Consider the following 15909-nt stretch of genomic DNA (forward strand, 5'->3'; position numbering starts at 1 on the left):
TTCACAATCCCGATGGGGAGATAAGAGAAATATGCAAATAGCTCTACTGCAAAGCAGCATTTGATATATTCCTTAAAAGTGGTATAAAATAGCATGATCTCCCTCGAAGACGAGCATGGAGAAGGGAAGTACTGCTTCGGGCCAAGCACTGTGTTCTGGCTGAGCCTTAAACACGGGCAGGATTTATATTTACGGGCAGGGTGAGGTGGAAGGAAGATTGTTCCAGAAGACGGGCTGAAATGAGCAAGTCCCAGGGGTGGGAAAGCACAGTGTTGTTGGGGAGTACTAAGTAGGGTAGACTTATAAGCGGGGATGAGGGATGTTGGATTTCAGTGGCTTGGGGTAGGTTTGAAGTTTGAAATTTGAGTTGTTTAGAGCAGAGTGATATGTTGGGTTCTTAAAACTGTCATTGGCAGAGGAAGGTGGATACAAGAAGGGAGAGATGAGGAGGGGGGAGAAGGGGAGAGGAGGGAGACTGCTACTCAGGGGTTACTACAATAGCCCCAGAATAAACTACAGGTGGCCTGGAGGGGTGTGGTGGCATCTATTTACGTTAGGTCAGTTCTGCCTGGAATTTGCCCCGAGGGGGTGTAATTTGTTTTTCCTCCATGGGGGTTTTGCTTTGAATCTGAGAATTTAGAAAAATGCACATAGGAAATGTATGAATTATAACTGCGTAATGATCAGACAGTTCACGTTGAACACTAGCTTCGTGTGTGAAGTTATCTCCTGAGTGAGAATATGAGATTGCTGATGTTAGGACAATATCTTACTCATGTCTTTCTTCCCCAGGGTGCAGAGTTAGGGCTGGGTGGCTAGCAAAGAATTAAACGCTTGGGATACAGTGACAGGGAGGTGATAAGAGCACCAGGGTCTGTCGCATCTCAATGAGATGCTCGGATGATAAAGGTGGCCCTGTGTCCAAGCATGTGCACTGTGGAAAGTGTGCACTGGTAGCCACATCCACGGATGGGAGTAACTTTATCCAATCAGTCCTGGGATGGAGGGGAGCTAACTTTTGAAAAGGAGAAGCTGGAAAGGTAGTATTCTGCCTTGTGTGGGCAGGTCAGTATCTCTGTGATATATCACAGAGAAAGGATAATTGGTATTCTTGCTTATCACAAAGACAGAAAATCAACATATGCCAAATGACTGGGCAGGACTTTCTTCAACACGTCTGCCATACCCAGAGGTTGTATTGCAACAAGGCTCAGCGTGACTTTACAAAGAAAATGGGAAAAATCGTACGACCCCTCCGAGGGAAAGTGAGGAGCAGAGTCCTACGTGTGTGGAGGAGAGACCAATGCAGGGCGGAGCATGCACGTCAGTAAGACATTCTCCTTTCTGAAGTTTTTAATTTTAATTCCAGTACAGTTAGCATACAGTATTATATTAGTTTCAGGTGCACAATACAGTGACCCCACCATTCTATACATAGGAAGACATTCTTAACTGATTCCTTTTCATTTCCTTGCAGAAAGTAGCAATAAGTTACATTATCTGCTGCGTGAAGGCTTTGAAAAATACTGGCTGGGAGAACCCAAACATCACTAAAAAGCCACCCCTTTTCTAACCCCTCATATTAGGGGGTTATTAGGGAACAGACGAACATGGTGGAGGCTTCTAAAACAGGAGGGTTTGAGTTCTGCGCACAGGACCAGCATATACGCTCAGACACCATGAAGGGGATCTCTAATGGAGCAGTGGACAAAGTTCCTTGGGAGCACAGAGGCAGAGCAAGTCTTTGGTTCTAGCCGATGTAGAGAAGCGTCCCCACAGAGCTGATGTCTGAGTTCAGTCTTGGGGATGAAGGGGAGATTGTCAGAGGACAAGAGGGTGATGTGCAAAGGCGTTTTAAGGAGAAGAGCTTGCTTGAAGGCAGAATTTTGGATCATAAGACGATATGGTTGAAGGGAAAGCTTTACTGTCAATGAGATCACTAGATAAATAAACATCTCAAAATCATACTGACAACATAATACACGATTTGTAAAAGGAGGCAGTTCCTAAATTCAATAAACGAATTGTTGGTCCACAATTATTTTATCTTTTTTTCCCCTTCACATTAATTTGGCTTTACTTAACCTCTAAAGACAAGCAAATTAGAGAGATGAAAAAGCCCTCTTGTAGAGAAGCTGAAAAAGACATCCTTTAAAAGTATATATATATATTTTTGCTTATTTATGCAAATTCAATCAGTCATTTATCCAGGTACCAAATCTCAAATAAGGCAGAGAAAAAAATTGGAGCTTGAATACGGTAAAGCATGGACAGTATCACTGATGACAGAAAAAGGACTGAAATTCTTACTTGTCCCTAGGCCTGGATTAACTCTTTGCAGACTCTGGGAGGCTCTGCCAAGGATAGCTGGTGTGGCTGGAACAGAAAGAGAAGAAAACCATTAGTCATCCCTGTAAAAATGGTCTGATGTGACTCTGTTACAATTTCACTTTCAAGTGACAAAATGTGACCTGGCTCAACCTCACAATAATCCTCTCCCTTGTTTTCTTTTTCTTTTTAAAATTAAAATTGTACCTACCCTCTAAAAAGAACTCATAAATATCAGAGCACATGGAAACCCTGGTGTTAGTCACCTCTGGTCTCATGGCTAGACGTGGTCAGAAACAATGGAAAATTGCCTTCCTATAACATCTGAGTCCAAGCTTGAGCCTTGCTTGTGAAAATGCAGAGGGACATAAATTCTCGTTTCAAAACAATATTAAAAACAGTTCAAACAAGTTTATTCTTGGAAATAAACATGTGAGCAATCTTGGGGGTGGGGTAGGGATGAAGGGAACTGAAAAGTTGCACAGGAGGGACACAGGATTTGTGACGTGTGGCATGCAATGAGTCATCTATTCTAAAAGTGGTTATAATTCTATGGGTACCACTATTAGGTTGCATTAAAAACAGGAAAAATGGAAAATGATCAATGCAGTTGTCTTTGAACCTCTGAACCAGGTTGTTTTGCTACAACTGTTGCTACTATGCAACTGTTATCTGGGTGGACAAGGGGATTTCTCTAGGATTCTGCACCTCCGTAGAGGGGCAACGTGGTCCGGGCTCACAATAAACTCTGGGAATCATGTGGAAGCGGGGAAGCTGCTGATGCTTTTGGGCCTCCGTAGAGGTCTGCAGAAACAATGCTAAGAAATCTCTCTCTGATTATGAACAAAGGGCAAGAAGCAAAACAAAGATGCATTGGGCAGCGAGCTGACTCACTCCTGTCTCCCCGAATTTCAGAGTCAGGCGGGTCCTGTCCACCAGCCCCGGTCCACTCTTCAATGTGCTTTTTCACTAACTGCTCCCACTGAGCTACCAGGAGGAAGCAGCTGTCGGGTGTGGTGTTCATAATATAGAACCCAGCAGATGAAGTCAGGATCCTCTCCCTAAACCCTGCAGGATTCTAACCTTTGTAAGATTTTTTTCATTCTGGGCATATCAGTGAGAGCATTTTTCCAAGTGAAGTTAGGCTTTGGGGGTTTTGGTGAGTTAATATTTTAAATTCTGTGCAACTATGACTTCTGAACTATGAGTTCTTTTTATTCTCTCTCTAAATGTTAATATTAGAAGCTCATTTGCTGCCAAATGCAATAAAGAATTATGACAGCAAAGAGAATACACATTTGCCCAGAATAGATAATGTATTACACATTGATTTTAACGTGACCAGAAGGAAAATTGCATTTTATGAAAATACCCTCAAGTCTACTTGACCAGAGGCCTTGATATCCTCAGTCTTTATTATTACCATTATCTAGAACATGCTCCCCTCCAATTCCTTACCACACATCAGAGAATGCTTTGTTTTATGACCCCTTGCCTTAAGTTGGGCATTAAAACATTATTTCAGTTGGTAAGTTTACATAATTTCTGACTGTAAATGACCTGTTCCACTGACAACTGTATGCACCTTAAGAAACTCGTGACAGCTCAAAGGAAGAGTAAAATTAAATCAATCACAGGACAGCATACAATCCTACGTGTTATTTTGGTCAAAATTATCCAGCAAATGTGTCTCAGCTTAAAACTGGGAACACTAATGGACACCAGTTTCCAGGCACAGATCAGCAGTAAAGCTGACAAATTTCTCCAGAATGATGACTGAGATGGAATGTGGGGGTCAATTATGAGGCCCCAAGGGAGCATGCAGAGCCAAACCCCAGGCCCGGAAATGCCTGGGGAGCCCTGGCTACCCCTGACTCGTCACAAATGAGGATTTTGCTTTCTTTGCAGACAGACATCTGGTGCTTTCCTCTTTATGGTATCAGCATTTGGTAACATTTTCATAAAGCAAAAGTGCTCCTCAGCTAACACTCTCCACAATGTGTGATGAGTCAAGACATAAAAGGAACAAATGGCGTCCTCAAGGAAAGGCCACAGATTTGCACCAGGCCCAAAAGGGTGCTGGTTATAAAAGTAAAACACAATGAATAAAACTGTCTCCTTAGCAAACAGAGGTGTCATGCTAAGTTGCTAATTTTAATTAGTGTCAAAGCTGTCCTTAATGTCTATAAGTGCTGAGCAGTGAGGGAAAAACGAACACATGCGACAATAAGCAGATAATGAACACTCTGACATATTTACATAGGAGCTTTTAAATGCTGCTGTTATAAAATGGTCAGCTGCAGCCCCGGCCTCAGCGAGCCCACAGTCTTCTGGGTAGGAATCTGTAAAGGAGCAGTGGGATGGCCCTTAGCAAGTCTGGACAAGCTTCCTGGGGAAGGGACTCTTTGAGATGGGTGCCGACCTTGGGATGAACAGGCAATGGAGAGAAAGGGAAAGGCAGCTGGGGCCAGGAGAACCACTGCACAAAAGTGAGACACAGGCTGGGTAGGTAAAGAGCCTCGATCTCTCTGTTGGGAGTGGGTGGAGCAAAGCTGAGCTGGGGTGTGTTGAGTTGGGGGGGATGCCAGGGTGCATTGGGGATGGTCGTTCCAAACAACTTAATTTTGATCCTGCAAATATTGGAGAATTCCTGCTTTGCAGTATCCTGAGTAGAGCTCCTCAGGGTGGACCTGCCCAAGAACAGGACCCCAAGACTAGAACTAGCTGCAATCAGATCTTTCCTACTTATGTGCAACCTTGTACTCAACTTTTAACTATGGCATATATCTGCCCCTGGTTTCTCCGTCTATAAAATGGGGACAGTGACAAGTATCTATACATGCAAGGTTTAAATCAGTTAGTACATGCAATATACTAAATATACAATATAAGTGCTTAGTAAATGTTAGATATTCTTATTATAGCTATTATTATTTTTCAGTTATTATTGCTAGCCATTACCCTGAAAGCAAGGGCCCATCTTTTCCCATGAAGAATGTGACAGTGTTTTTCACGAGGCTGTGTGAGCTTAGGGCTTTGCACTTAGGAGGACAGGATGCTGCCCTAAGCCCAGTGAGACCCTCCACTATTTACATCCTCCTGTGCAGGCTGAATGTAGACAGTGGGACTCTGGGGAGGTGATTTTGGTCAAAGACTCAGGCTGGGACTAAATGCAGTCAATTCTAGTTTTTGTAAGTTAGTGAATTCTCTACTGTACCAGGAAGGGAGCTAGAGGGGAAGAATCAATGTTCTGGGGAGTATCGTAATTTACCAGTGGTGCAGCAATGGCATTTAGACCCAGCTCCGAATAGACCGTGCAAACACAAGTCAATAAACAAAATAGTGCATGTGGCAGCCATTTTACACGTGACGAGAGGTAACGTAAAGGGCCTCACATGGAATCTGCCATAAATTAAGCATTGATTAATGTTAGCAGTTGTTATCCCTACGAGTTTAGGATTATGATAACGATGATGTAACTGTCATGAAATCTTTATCTCAAGACTGCCTCTGACTGTGATAATTATTTTGCAATACCTGCATCTGTCAAGTTATTACATTGTACACCTTAAACTTACACAATGATTTATGTCAATTTTGTCTCATTACAATCGGGAAAAAAACCTTCTGAGAGGTTTTGCTTTCTCCTTCAGGAAGGTTAGTTGTTCTCCATCCGACAGTCCTGGATACTGCTTTTACCCCCCTTGCTGTCACTGCTCATTTGTCTGTGCCCTTTGACACGCAGCGAGCTTCCTGGGGTGGGTATTTCATCTTTGTAACCTCTGTTAGGACAACAGGGCATGACACTTTTTAGAATCATGATGCCTGCTACATAAATGAGGCAAATGATGATGGCTTATAAATGCTCTATACTTTGGCTTTGAGGCTAAAAGGGAATCAAACAAAAATAATTTATTCTCAGCAAATTGTGTCTCTCCTTGGAAACCTCACATTTGATTGACTATTGCCTGTCTTTCTGAGGTCTGTTTATCCTTGACCATATAGCAGAAATCTTCTCTCCTTGGGTTTCAATGGCTACAGCTCTTTCCAGACCCACCTGTTGCCTTTCTGCCCTTCTTTTCTGTCAAACTGTGATCAACCTCACTAAAAAGTATTCAGTTTAAAGTCCTTATCTCCCTTCAACCTGCCCTTGCAGGTTCAAGGTCAAGCTCGGTATCTGGTCACACTGATGCCACACCCCAAACTATCCTGCTGTCTGAAGGCGCTGGCTGATGGCAATGGTAAAAAATGCGAGGTGCTTACGCCTCACATTGCTTATGTGCTTAAAAATGCACCAGGCACTACGCTAAGCACATTTTATAGATTTTCCCATTTTACCTTCACAACAACCCTCTGAAGTATTATTAGTCATGATTTATGGATGGGGGGTCAGAGGCCCAGACCAACTAGCTAACTTGTCTTAGGCTACCCAGCAATTACATGGTAGAATCCAAATTTGAACTGGAGCCAGATTCTGAATCCACTCCCGCTCCACTGTTTCCCAAACTTGCCTAACCATCAAGATGCACTGCGACATTTGTTAAACATACGGATTTCAAGGTCCTGTCTCAGATCTATAGAATCTGAATCTCCAGGGCCCTGGTCAATCTGTGTATTGGCAAGGTCCCCAGAATCTATTAGTTTATCTTCTATGCCCCATTCCCCAGCCAGGTGATTGTCATGACAAGGTGTATTGGCTCTGGTTGGAGTCCCTGTGTCCTCTTTGGGGCTCTACTGTGAGGACTTCCCACACACAGGTGATGCTCATGAGGGCATACTTGTGCTATAGAGCGCAGGATGATTTGTCTGAATACTGCAGACATTCTGTCAAGATATATTGATGGGGCGAGGTTGCTGGGGCTTTGAGCAGAAATACCCTTCAGGGGTCAATTCATGAGAAACCAGGTAAGACGCATGACAGTGATGTTACACAGCAGGTCCTGGAACTGCACTGTCTTCTTGGCCATGGCTACCCTTGGGCACAGCAAATCCTGGGCCTGACTGCAGGGATACTTCTAAGCTGGAACTTCCTTTCCTTTGTGGCTCACTGGATTAACTGAATCCCCATCCACAGTTTCTCCTGAATTAAAGCATATTATCTCATACATATTATGACTCTTGGCAGCTCTAAAGAAGCCTGTGTAATCTGAACAGGAAATCTTTGGACCTTTGGAACAGACAATATTACCTCCCCAGAGCTCAATGAGGGAGTGTGTTTCTTTTATACTGGAACAGTAAATCACAGAGCACATCACGTGAGATAATCGAAACAAGCAAACAAAAAGAACCATGAAATGATGCAGATGGTTTCAAGCACTTTTTAAGGCTAAAAAAGTTTCTTTATGAAACAATATATAACAATTTGGAAGAGAAACTATCATCAGGAAAAGCGCATGCTGAAATAAATCTGCAGTGGTCATATTTTGCTATAAATGTATTTTGAGAGTAGCTGGGTCTCAAGGTAAGAATCCATGTGCAGCGAGAGATCTTAGAGACCTCCTTTTCTCACAGGCCAGCCCCTTGCTTAGTGGGCCCAATGGGGGAAGTTTCCTAATAATAACTTTAAGTTTCACATATTCCTTTCCTGTCTGGCAGCGGTCTCCTTGGTGAATTTTTTTTAAAAAAAAACATCCTCCTGACACAAGCTTATGCACGTACTGAGGACATCTGCTTGCAATTAAAGACAGATACTGGGGCCTGGCATTTCAAATGTAACCCTTTGGGTGATAAAACCAGTTAAAGGTGCAGTGGCTGAAGGAGAACACATTGGTGGTGCGGCTTTTGTTGTCATGGTTGTTGTTTTTAAGGAGAACTAAAAGGAGCAATTAATATGAATTCCCGGTCTCAGCTGGCTTGCATCTTCCTTCAGCAGAGCTTCCCAGCCATTTGTCTGGCTTTCCCTTCCAACTGCTACAAGAACAGTTAAACACCCTGCCCAGCTAGCCAGCCGCTCCTAGAGCTGCTTTTCATTATGGAGACAGCGGGGGTGTCAACACCCGGCAATGGGCAGGAAGCCAGTCCCTGTGCCCTGCGATAGCCGGCCCGAGCATTCATAGACAACGCTAAGAGGAGCAACCAGAATCAGAGGTTGGCACTTGGCCAAGATCAATACTAGGTAGGCCAGTCGGGGACATAGGGCTGAGAACAGAAGGACAGACAAAGAGTATTGAAAGGTCAGACTGAAGCGGAGGGAGAAGGGCAGAAGTGTCTCTTCCCTTATAATGTTGTTTTAGAGGTTTTTAAGACCTGTGAATCCACTCATTAAAGCAGCAGGGTCAGACTGATTTAATAAGGTCCAAAGCTCAGATGGTGACTCATAGATGGTGTGCTGGGGCTGGCACTTCTTCCCAACTTTGTATTCAGTGGCATCACGTCATCGACTTGAGATCAGCCAAACTGGGAATATTTACACAATAAAAGTGGGCAAATGCTACACATCCAGGCCCCCTGCCATTGAATCCTATGGAAATTCCGTCCACCTTTCAAGAGCAGTTTGAGTGTATTCTCTTCCATGAAGTGTTTTATTGTCTCCCATCCCCCCATCCCCCCATCCCTCCATCCCTCCATCCTTTGTGTTTTTACGCTTAAAAAAATACCCAGACTGGGGCACTTGTTATTTCCTGTCCACCATCTTAGTTATCTGATGTGCCCAATGAGTGAGAAATTCTTTGAAGCTTGAAGGCAAGAACCATGTCTCATTCTCCTTTGGGTTCACCATCCCATTAGCATAGTTTGTTAAATACAGTGAGTGCCCCATACATATTCATGAGATTACGGAATACTTCACCATGAACTCTTCCAACAAGGGAAGCTGGGAGGCATCACGACCTTGCTTATATTACTACTTTGAATTTATCAGACATCCTGTGGCCTCTGGAGTCTGAATTTGCACAAAAGAAGACTCTCAAACACGTTATTCGGTCCTATGATAAATGCCCTCCAGGAACCACGCATGCTCAAACCTGAGGCAAAGTCAGCATATTTTAACCCATTTTCATGGTGTCTAGCTCCTTAATAGTGTTCAGTGAGGGAAAGAAATAATGAAAATAAGATTGTTTAATTTTCTCACTTCCCTTCCTGTCACCTGGGTGGTTCACTTGCCTGGCTTTGCTTACAGCAGTGAGCCAGTCTTTTAATATCATGGCATATGGTTCCCGGTGTCCGTTTACGAGGCTGAGACTGGTAGCAGTGACTCTTACGTCCTGGGAATTGGTTGTTTTGGCAAATTTATGGATCTTGTTTAGCCAAGGCGCCATTTCAGAAGCACAGCATGCTAAAGGTGTCCTAAGAAAGCATGTACTTTGCCAGAGGTTTTAAGGTGTATTTTCCCCTTTCTGGGCAAAGGCATTTTTTATAAACAGGTTGGTCTGGCTCCTGCCACTCTGTCTCTTGTTTCCAAGCTCTACTCATCAATTTCCACATAACAGTTCTTGAACAAAATCTTGTTCCTTTGGGAAGTAGGTAGTTGAGAGCTAGGGAGCATGATCTCCAGTCAGAATTGCTGTGTGTGAGGGGGGCCTGGGTGGCTCAGTTGGTTAAGCGTCTGACTTCGGCTCAGGTCATGATCTCACAGTTCATGAGTTCGAGCCCTGCGTCGGGCTCTGTGCTGACAGCTCAGAGCCTGGACCCTGCTTCAGATTCTGTCTCTCTCTCTCTCTCTCTGCCCTTCCCCCACTCCCTCTCTCTCAAAAATAAATAAACATTAAAAAAAAAGAATTGCTGTGTGTGAGTACTTAATGGCATGCCAGGTGTGATCCTAGATGCTGAGGATACAATGGTGAAGACAACAGATGGAATTCTGCCTTTCTGGGCCCATGTTCTAGTGTGTGTAGGGGAAGACAGCAGACAGATAAACAGATAGTGCCAGGGGGCAGGGTAGGGTAGCCAGATGTGTCGAGAGTGGCTATTACAGACCTGAAAAGCAGGGTGGAGGAATTTGGGCTCTGAGATTGGTTTGAGGGATAGCAAGGAGGCCCCGGTGGTAGTAGAGGGAGGGGAAGAGGGGGGAGAAGAAGGATCTAAGGTTGCAGAGGTGCCCAGAGTCAGATATCGCACAGTCTTGCAGGCCAGAGTGAGGACTTGTGAACTGCTCACCAGGTCAGTTTCCATGACCCCATGGGACCCCAGTTTCCATGGGGTTCCATGAACCCCAGTGAGGTGCAGCTGCTGTTGCTGTCAGACCTGTCCCACTATGGTGTATCTTTCCCACTTGAATCCCTTACTGTAATTGGGGGACTGGGAGGTATTGGCATTGGGTTCTGAGACTATTTGGTATATGGCTCTAATTCACTAATTAACTCTTATCTCACTGTACTTGATCTGGGTTATAGACACAAACCAGAGGGCTTTTTTGTTTTGTTTTTGGTTCATGATATATTTATTGAGCAACTGTTTTGTGCAAGGCACTATGCTAGGCATTGGGATATGGTGGTGAACACACTAACACAGGTCTCAAGGTTCATTTCTTTCTATCCCCTAAATGGGTCTTTAGCCTCAGATCAATGTATCTGCTTGCCATCTGGCATATTCCTGATTCTAGATCTTTGCCTCATTCTTCTTTCTTTCTTCAGAATGGGGAGAAGATCAGAGGTAATTTCCATTTTTAGAGCGAGGATAGTACTTCAGGAAATGAAATAATGTACATAAACTACTTAACAGAATGTCTGGCACATAGTAAGTATTAGTAATTATTTATATACTAGTATGTATTTATTATTACAATTAACTCTCAATTAATGACATTTATTATTTTTGCTACTTATCTGATAGTTACTTGTGCCCTATACTGTATGTTGCACTATTTTGTTTGCATGTGTTTCCATTCTTGCCCCCTCAATTAGATTGCAAGTCCTTTGAAAGTAGAAACCACACGTTATCCTTTCTAACCCTGCATACACAGGCCCTCAGGAAATATCTGTAATATGATGCCTCTCTGACCTTTTATTCTAACAACCCCTCTTTTGATGTGTACCTGCCTGATTATAGGTATGTTCGTTAACAGAGCGTCTTGGTGGTAGGTCACGTACATCCTATAGATCTATTTGTCGCATTTAGATACAATAAAAACAACAACAACAATAACAACAACAGAAAACTTTGACACAGCTTCGCTCAGATACCTGATTCAAAAGGTTTAAATTCATTTTCTGAAGGCCAGCTTTGGAAAGAAATTGTTGGAGCTCTGCTCTGTGGCTAACACGGGACCAGCTCCAAGAATTATTTCGCAGTGGAAAATGGAAGCTCTACCCAACAGTGAATGGAGACGGGTAAGGTGACAATCCATCACAGACACGTACCTTGGCAGCAAGGTACCTGATGCTTGTTTTTTTGCACTTTGTCCTTTTCCTTATGCCTTCTGTAGTTCTTGGCTCCAGTGAGAAGCAACCTTTATGGGTGCCGAAGCTCACTTCTAAATCTAACTTTAAAGTTAGAGTTTCCAAAATGGACAATTTACAGGCGGAGTCAAAACAGTCAATCAAGTCACATAACATCCACTTAAAGGGGAAAATTATACTGGGTGTAAAAAAAAAACTTATGACATTTTTCTGGAAGGAACATGCTGAAACTGAAAAGTAGGTACATTTCTTTGTAGCTCTAGGGCAGGCAAAGTCTTACAGCGTAGAATCTAAGTTTTGTTTCCTTGCTCGAATTTTGTTTAATGTGATGATGACATGACATAAGGAAAAATCAAAAGCCTTATTGATAGTCCACATGTGGCCCCTGCTCTGGCCATAGACATTTTGCACAGTGAGTCTTTGTGGCGGCCTGAAGGGGCACCCTGCCCATAGGTTTTCTGGCGGGACAGGGACACTGTATGGCTTTAAGTGTTCCCTGATCGAATGTGGGAAAAGAAGCAGCTAGCCAAATTCTGAACAGAGTTTTTATTGTGCTGTGGCCAGGAGGTGAGGGGGAGGGAAAAGGACAGGAGCCCCACACAACTTCTGCCCTGCTCTACTTTCTGGTGGATGTAAGTCGAAGGGACTGAAAGGGACACCTTTGGGTAGATGGGGCAAAGGAAAATCAGGGACCTTATAGAGTTCAAGTTTAGGATCTGTAGCAAATGCAACAAGTACACATATATTTATATTATTTAATTCACATCTATATTTAGTTTACATTTACATTTAATTTACATTTATATTTAATGAATGTCCTAGCAGGAGCTGGTCCAACAGGAAGAGCAACTGAGATCCCAAAGGAATCTTATCAGCCCCCTGCTCTAAATTGCAAAATCTCAATTGCCTAATTTCCTTTTAATAGAAGGACTATGTACGGAAAAGGAATCTCTAGAAGGTAGAAATGGTGGGGCCACCAACCTCATTTCAAATGAAGACCCCAACAGGACATTTCTCTTTCCAAAGAATACCATCAGGGGCACCCGCCTGGGTGGCTCAGATGGTGAGGCGTTCCGACTCTTGATTTTGGCTCAGGTCATAGCTCACGGTTTGTGAGCTCGAGCCCCGCATTAGGCTCTGTGCTGGCAGAACCTGCTTGGGATTCTCTCTCTCCCTCTCTCTCTGCCCTTCCACCCCCCCACCTCTCAAAATAAATAAACTTAAAAAAAGAAAAAAAAAGAATAACATAAAAAAAAACTCCTCTGGAAATTATACTCTAGTTTTGGGTTCTTAGGAGTTGTCATCCCAGAATCTTCTTTTATTCCTGCATCTTTTAAAGCCCTGCCTGAATGACTGACTCCACTTGTAGTTTCTTCTCTTTTGAATCCACTTCAGCTATACTTCTGACCCTTTCCTTCCACTAAACCTGTTCTTATCAAACCCAAAGCTCTCTTCTTAGTTCTTAGATTTCTCAACTTTTCAGATGCATTTGATTTAGTGGTACCATTGCCTTTTAAAGACATGTTCTTTTGCCTAGTTTTATGATGCCAAATTTGCTTGTTTTCCTTTCTATCTCACTGGCTGCTCTTTCTTGGTCCCCTTTCTTGGCTTCTCTTTCTCCTTATTGTGTTGCAGACTCTGCTTCCAGAGCCTTCCCCCTCCCGCCACCCCTCAAGGCATATCTCACCAAGTCTCATGGTTTTAAACATCATCTATATACTGACGGTTCTGTAATGGTTTCTGTCTTCAGCCTGAGCCTCTCCACTGAACTCCAGATTCTACTCAGCCTCTTTTGGCATCTTCACTAGATATTCAATATTCAATATTCTCAATCGAAACACAGAACTCTTGATAATTCCTAACAAAACCTGATCCTTCTCAACTTATCATTATCTCTGTAAACTATTTTACCATCTAACCTGGTACTTAAGCCAAAAACCTGGAAGTCATTTTTGTTTCTTCATTTTCCCTAACTCCTACCCCCCAGTTCAACCCATCAACAAGTTATGTCAATTCCATCTCAATTCAATTCTCTCCATCTCCTTTGCTATTTTTTATAGTTCAAGCTCCCAACATCTCTTTCCTGGACTATCAGCTTCCCACCCAGTCTTCCCACCTCCCCTTTGTTACCTTTCAATTAACCACTAAAACATTTCACAGAGTGACCATTTATTTATTTATTTATTATTTATTTATTATTTTTATTTTTTTAGATAGAGAGAGAGAGAGAGAGAGAGAGAGAGAGAGCCAGGGAGAGGGAGAGAATCTTAAGTGGGCTCCTGGCCTGATGCAAGGCTCAATCTCAGGACCCCAGAATCATGACTTGAGCAAAAATCAAGAGCTGGACACTCAATTGACAGAGCCACACTCCCACAGGGTGACCTTTTAAAACCATAAATCAGATCATGCTACTTCACTGTCTAAAATTCTTCAATGGCTTGGTGTGTATACAGAGTAAGTCCAAACTCTTTATAATGGCCTTTCTCCTTCTTCTTTCCTAACAGAATCTTAATTTTATTCAGGAGCCCTTCCTCTCCAAGCAGCTCATGTACCTCAAGGGAAGCTGACCCAACCCCTGCACTCTAAGCAGGTGTAAGAGGGTGGAGGGTCACTCTCATATGCTTCAGAAGTCAAGAAAGAGGATGTGGCCCAAAGGGAATCTTACTGAGGGGATTAAAGAAAATTTAAGGGAAAAAATGTTACAGTATGCCATAATCTCCTTGCTTTATCTACTTCAACCCAAGCCCAAAGATGAAGTTGATACACCTAAGACAGCAAAGACAAAACTCTTGGAAAAGAACTTTGGAGTCACTGGATTTAGTCAATCTACCTCTGGTTTTCTAGTTATATGTATGAGTTTTCTTGTTCTTTAAATCCGTTTGAATTATGCTTCCTGTCACTTGCTCCTGATCCTAGTACATTCCAAGAGTAGCTCCTGCTTTCTACTTTTACTTCTTATACCAATGTCTTCTTATCATTATACTCCAGCTCTGAAACTTGCTCAACTAATTCAGTTCCAGCTCTTGCTGTTCCTTGCACCTAAATGACCTGTGTGTGATTGACTGAGGTCTCAGCTCAAATGGTATCTTCCCAGGGATGCTTTCTCTGATCAAATAATTTGAAAGAGGTATCTGCAGTCACTTGTGGGACAACACACTGTTTTATTTTCTTCAGAGCCCTTATTTATCTTTGTGTTATTTTATTCATTTAGGTTGTATTCTTGATTGTTTTCCTATTTTTTTCCCCATGAGAATATAAGGCCTGAAAAAGCAAGAATCTACTTTCCTGGCACAAAATAAGCATTCTATAAATATTTGCTGAATGGATAAATACATGAATGAAGCCCTTGGCCCTGTAATAGTTGGAACTTTACCTACTTCCTGTTTGTTACCTTACCTGCAACAAGTTTAAAAGTTGTAGGCTATGTGTTCTACAGATGCACCTGTAAGTATTTTCCTGGAAACTTGATGGCAATTCCTTAAAATCAGCAACAGATAAGTGGTTGCTAATTTGCTTAGCTGGACATAAAGGGCTGTAAAGCAGGAAGAAGCTTTGAATGCAAATAGTTGGTCATCTAAAGGGTAGCTACTATCTTTTCCCCATCTCCAGCAATGGCATCATCACTGTTTTCTTAGACTCTTAGGCTTAAAATTTTGCACTTGTCTACAACTCCTCCTTTTCCTGCTAGTTGTCAGAACATGATGTTGGTTCTTTCTTTCCTTTATGGATTTCCTAGGCTCTTCCCGTCCTCTCCTTCCCTGTTAACACTTCCCTAATGAGGCCTCATTTCTTCACTCATGCCTTACTCCAAAGTCTTGTGTTATCTCTGTCTGGATCAAGGATTCCAGTCCATTCTTTGTATGCTTGCTGGATTAATCTTCCTAAAATACCATTTGCATTCTGCTATGTCCCTGCTTATGAACTCAACTGGCACCCTAAGTCCAAATTCTTCAGTCCAGCATTTAAAGCATTCCTTCAGGGGTGCCTGGGTGGCTCAGTTGGTTAAGCATCTAACTTTTAAGCTCAGGTCAGGATCTCATGGTTCATGGGTTCAAGCCCTGTGTCAGGCTCTGTGCTGTCAGTGAGGAGCCTGCTTGGGATTCTCTGTCACCTCCTCTCTCTGCCCCTGTCCCACGGGCATGTGTACTCTCTCAAAATAAATAAATAAACTTAAAAAATATTTTAAAAAATAAAGCATTTCTTTAGAAGGCTCTGCTCTACTCCTCCAACTCCTGTCTCACAACTT

General features: G+C 42.8%; 1 protein-coding gene across 6 annotated transcripts in view; it reads right to left on the reverse strand.

The window, feature by feature from the left end:
* GHR (growth hormone receptor) overlaps positions 1-15909 on the reverse strand; it is a 272255-nt gene that overhangs the window by 72400 nt on the left and 183946 nt on the right. For all 6 annotated transcript variants that reach the window (XM_042995553.1, XM_007095431.3, XM_007095429.2 and 3 more), the window contains one exon: positions 2311-2376. In XM_042995553.1, the coding sequence (XP_042851487.1) occupies positions 2311-2376 (66 nt within the window). The remainder of the gene's footprint in view (positions 1-2310; positions 2377-15909) is intronic.

Source organism: Panthera tigris, chromosome A1 (genome assembly GCF_018350195.1).
Source record: "Panthera tigris isolate Pti1 chromosome A1, P.tigris_Pti1_mat1.1, whole genome shotgun sequence".
Taxonomy (NCBI): domain Eukaryota; kingdom Metazoa; phylum Chordata; class Mammalia; order Carnivora; family Felidae; genus Panthera; species Panthera tigris.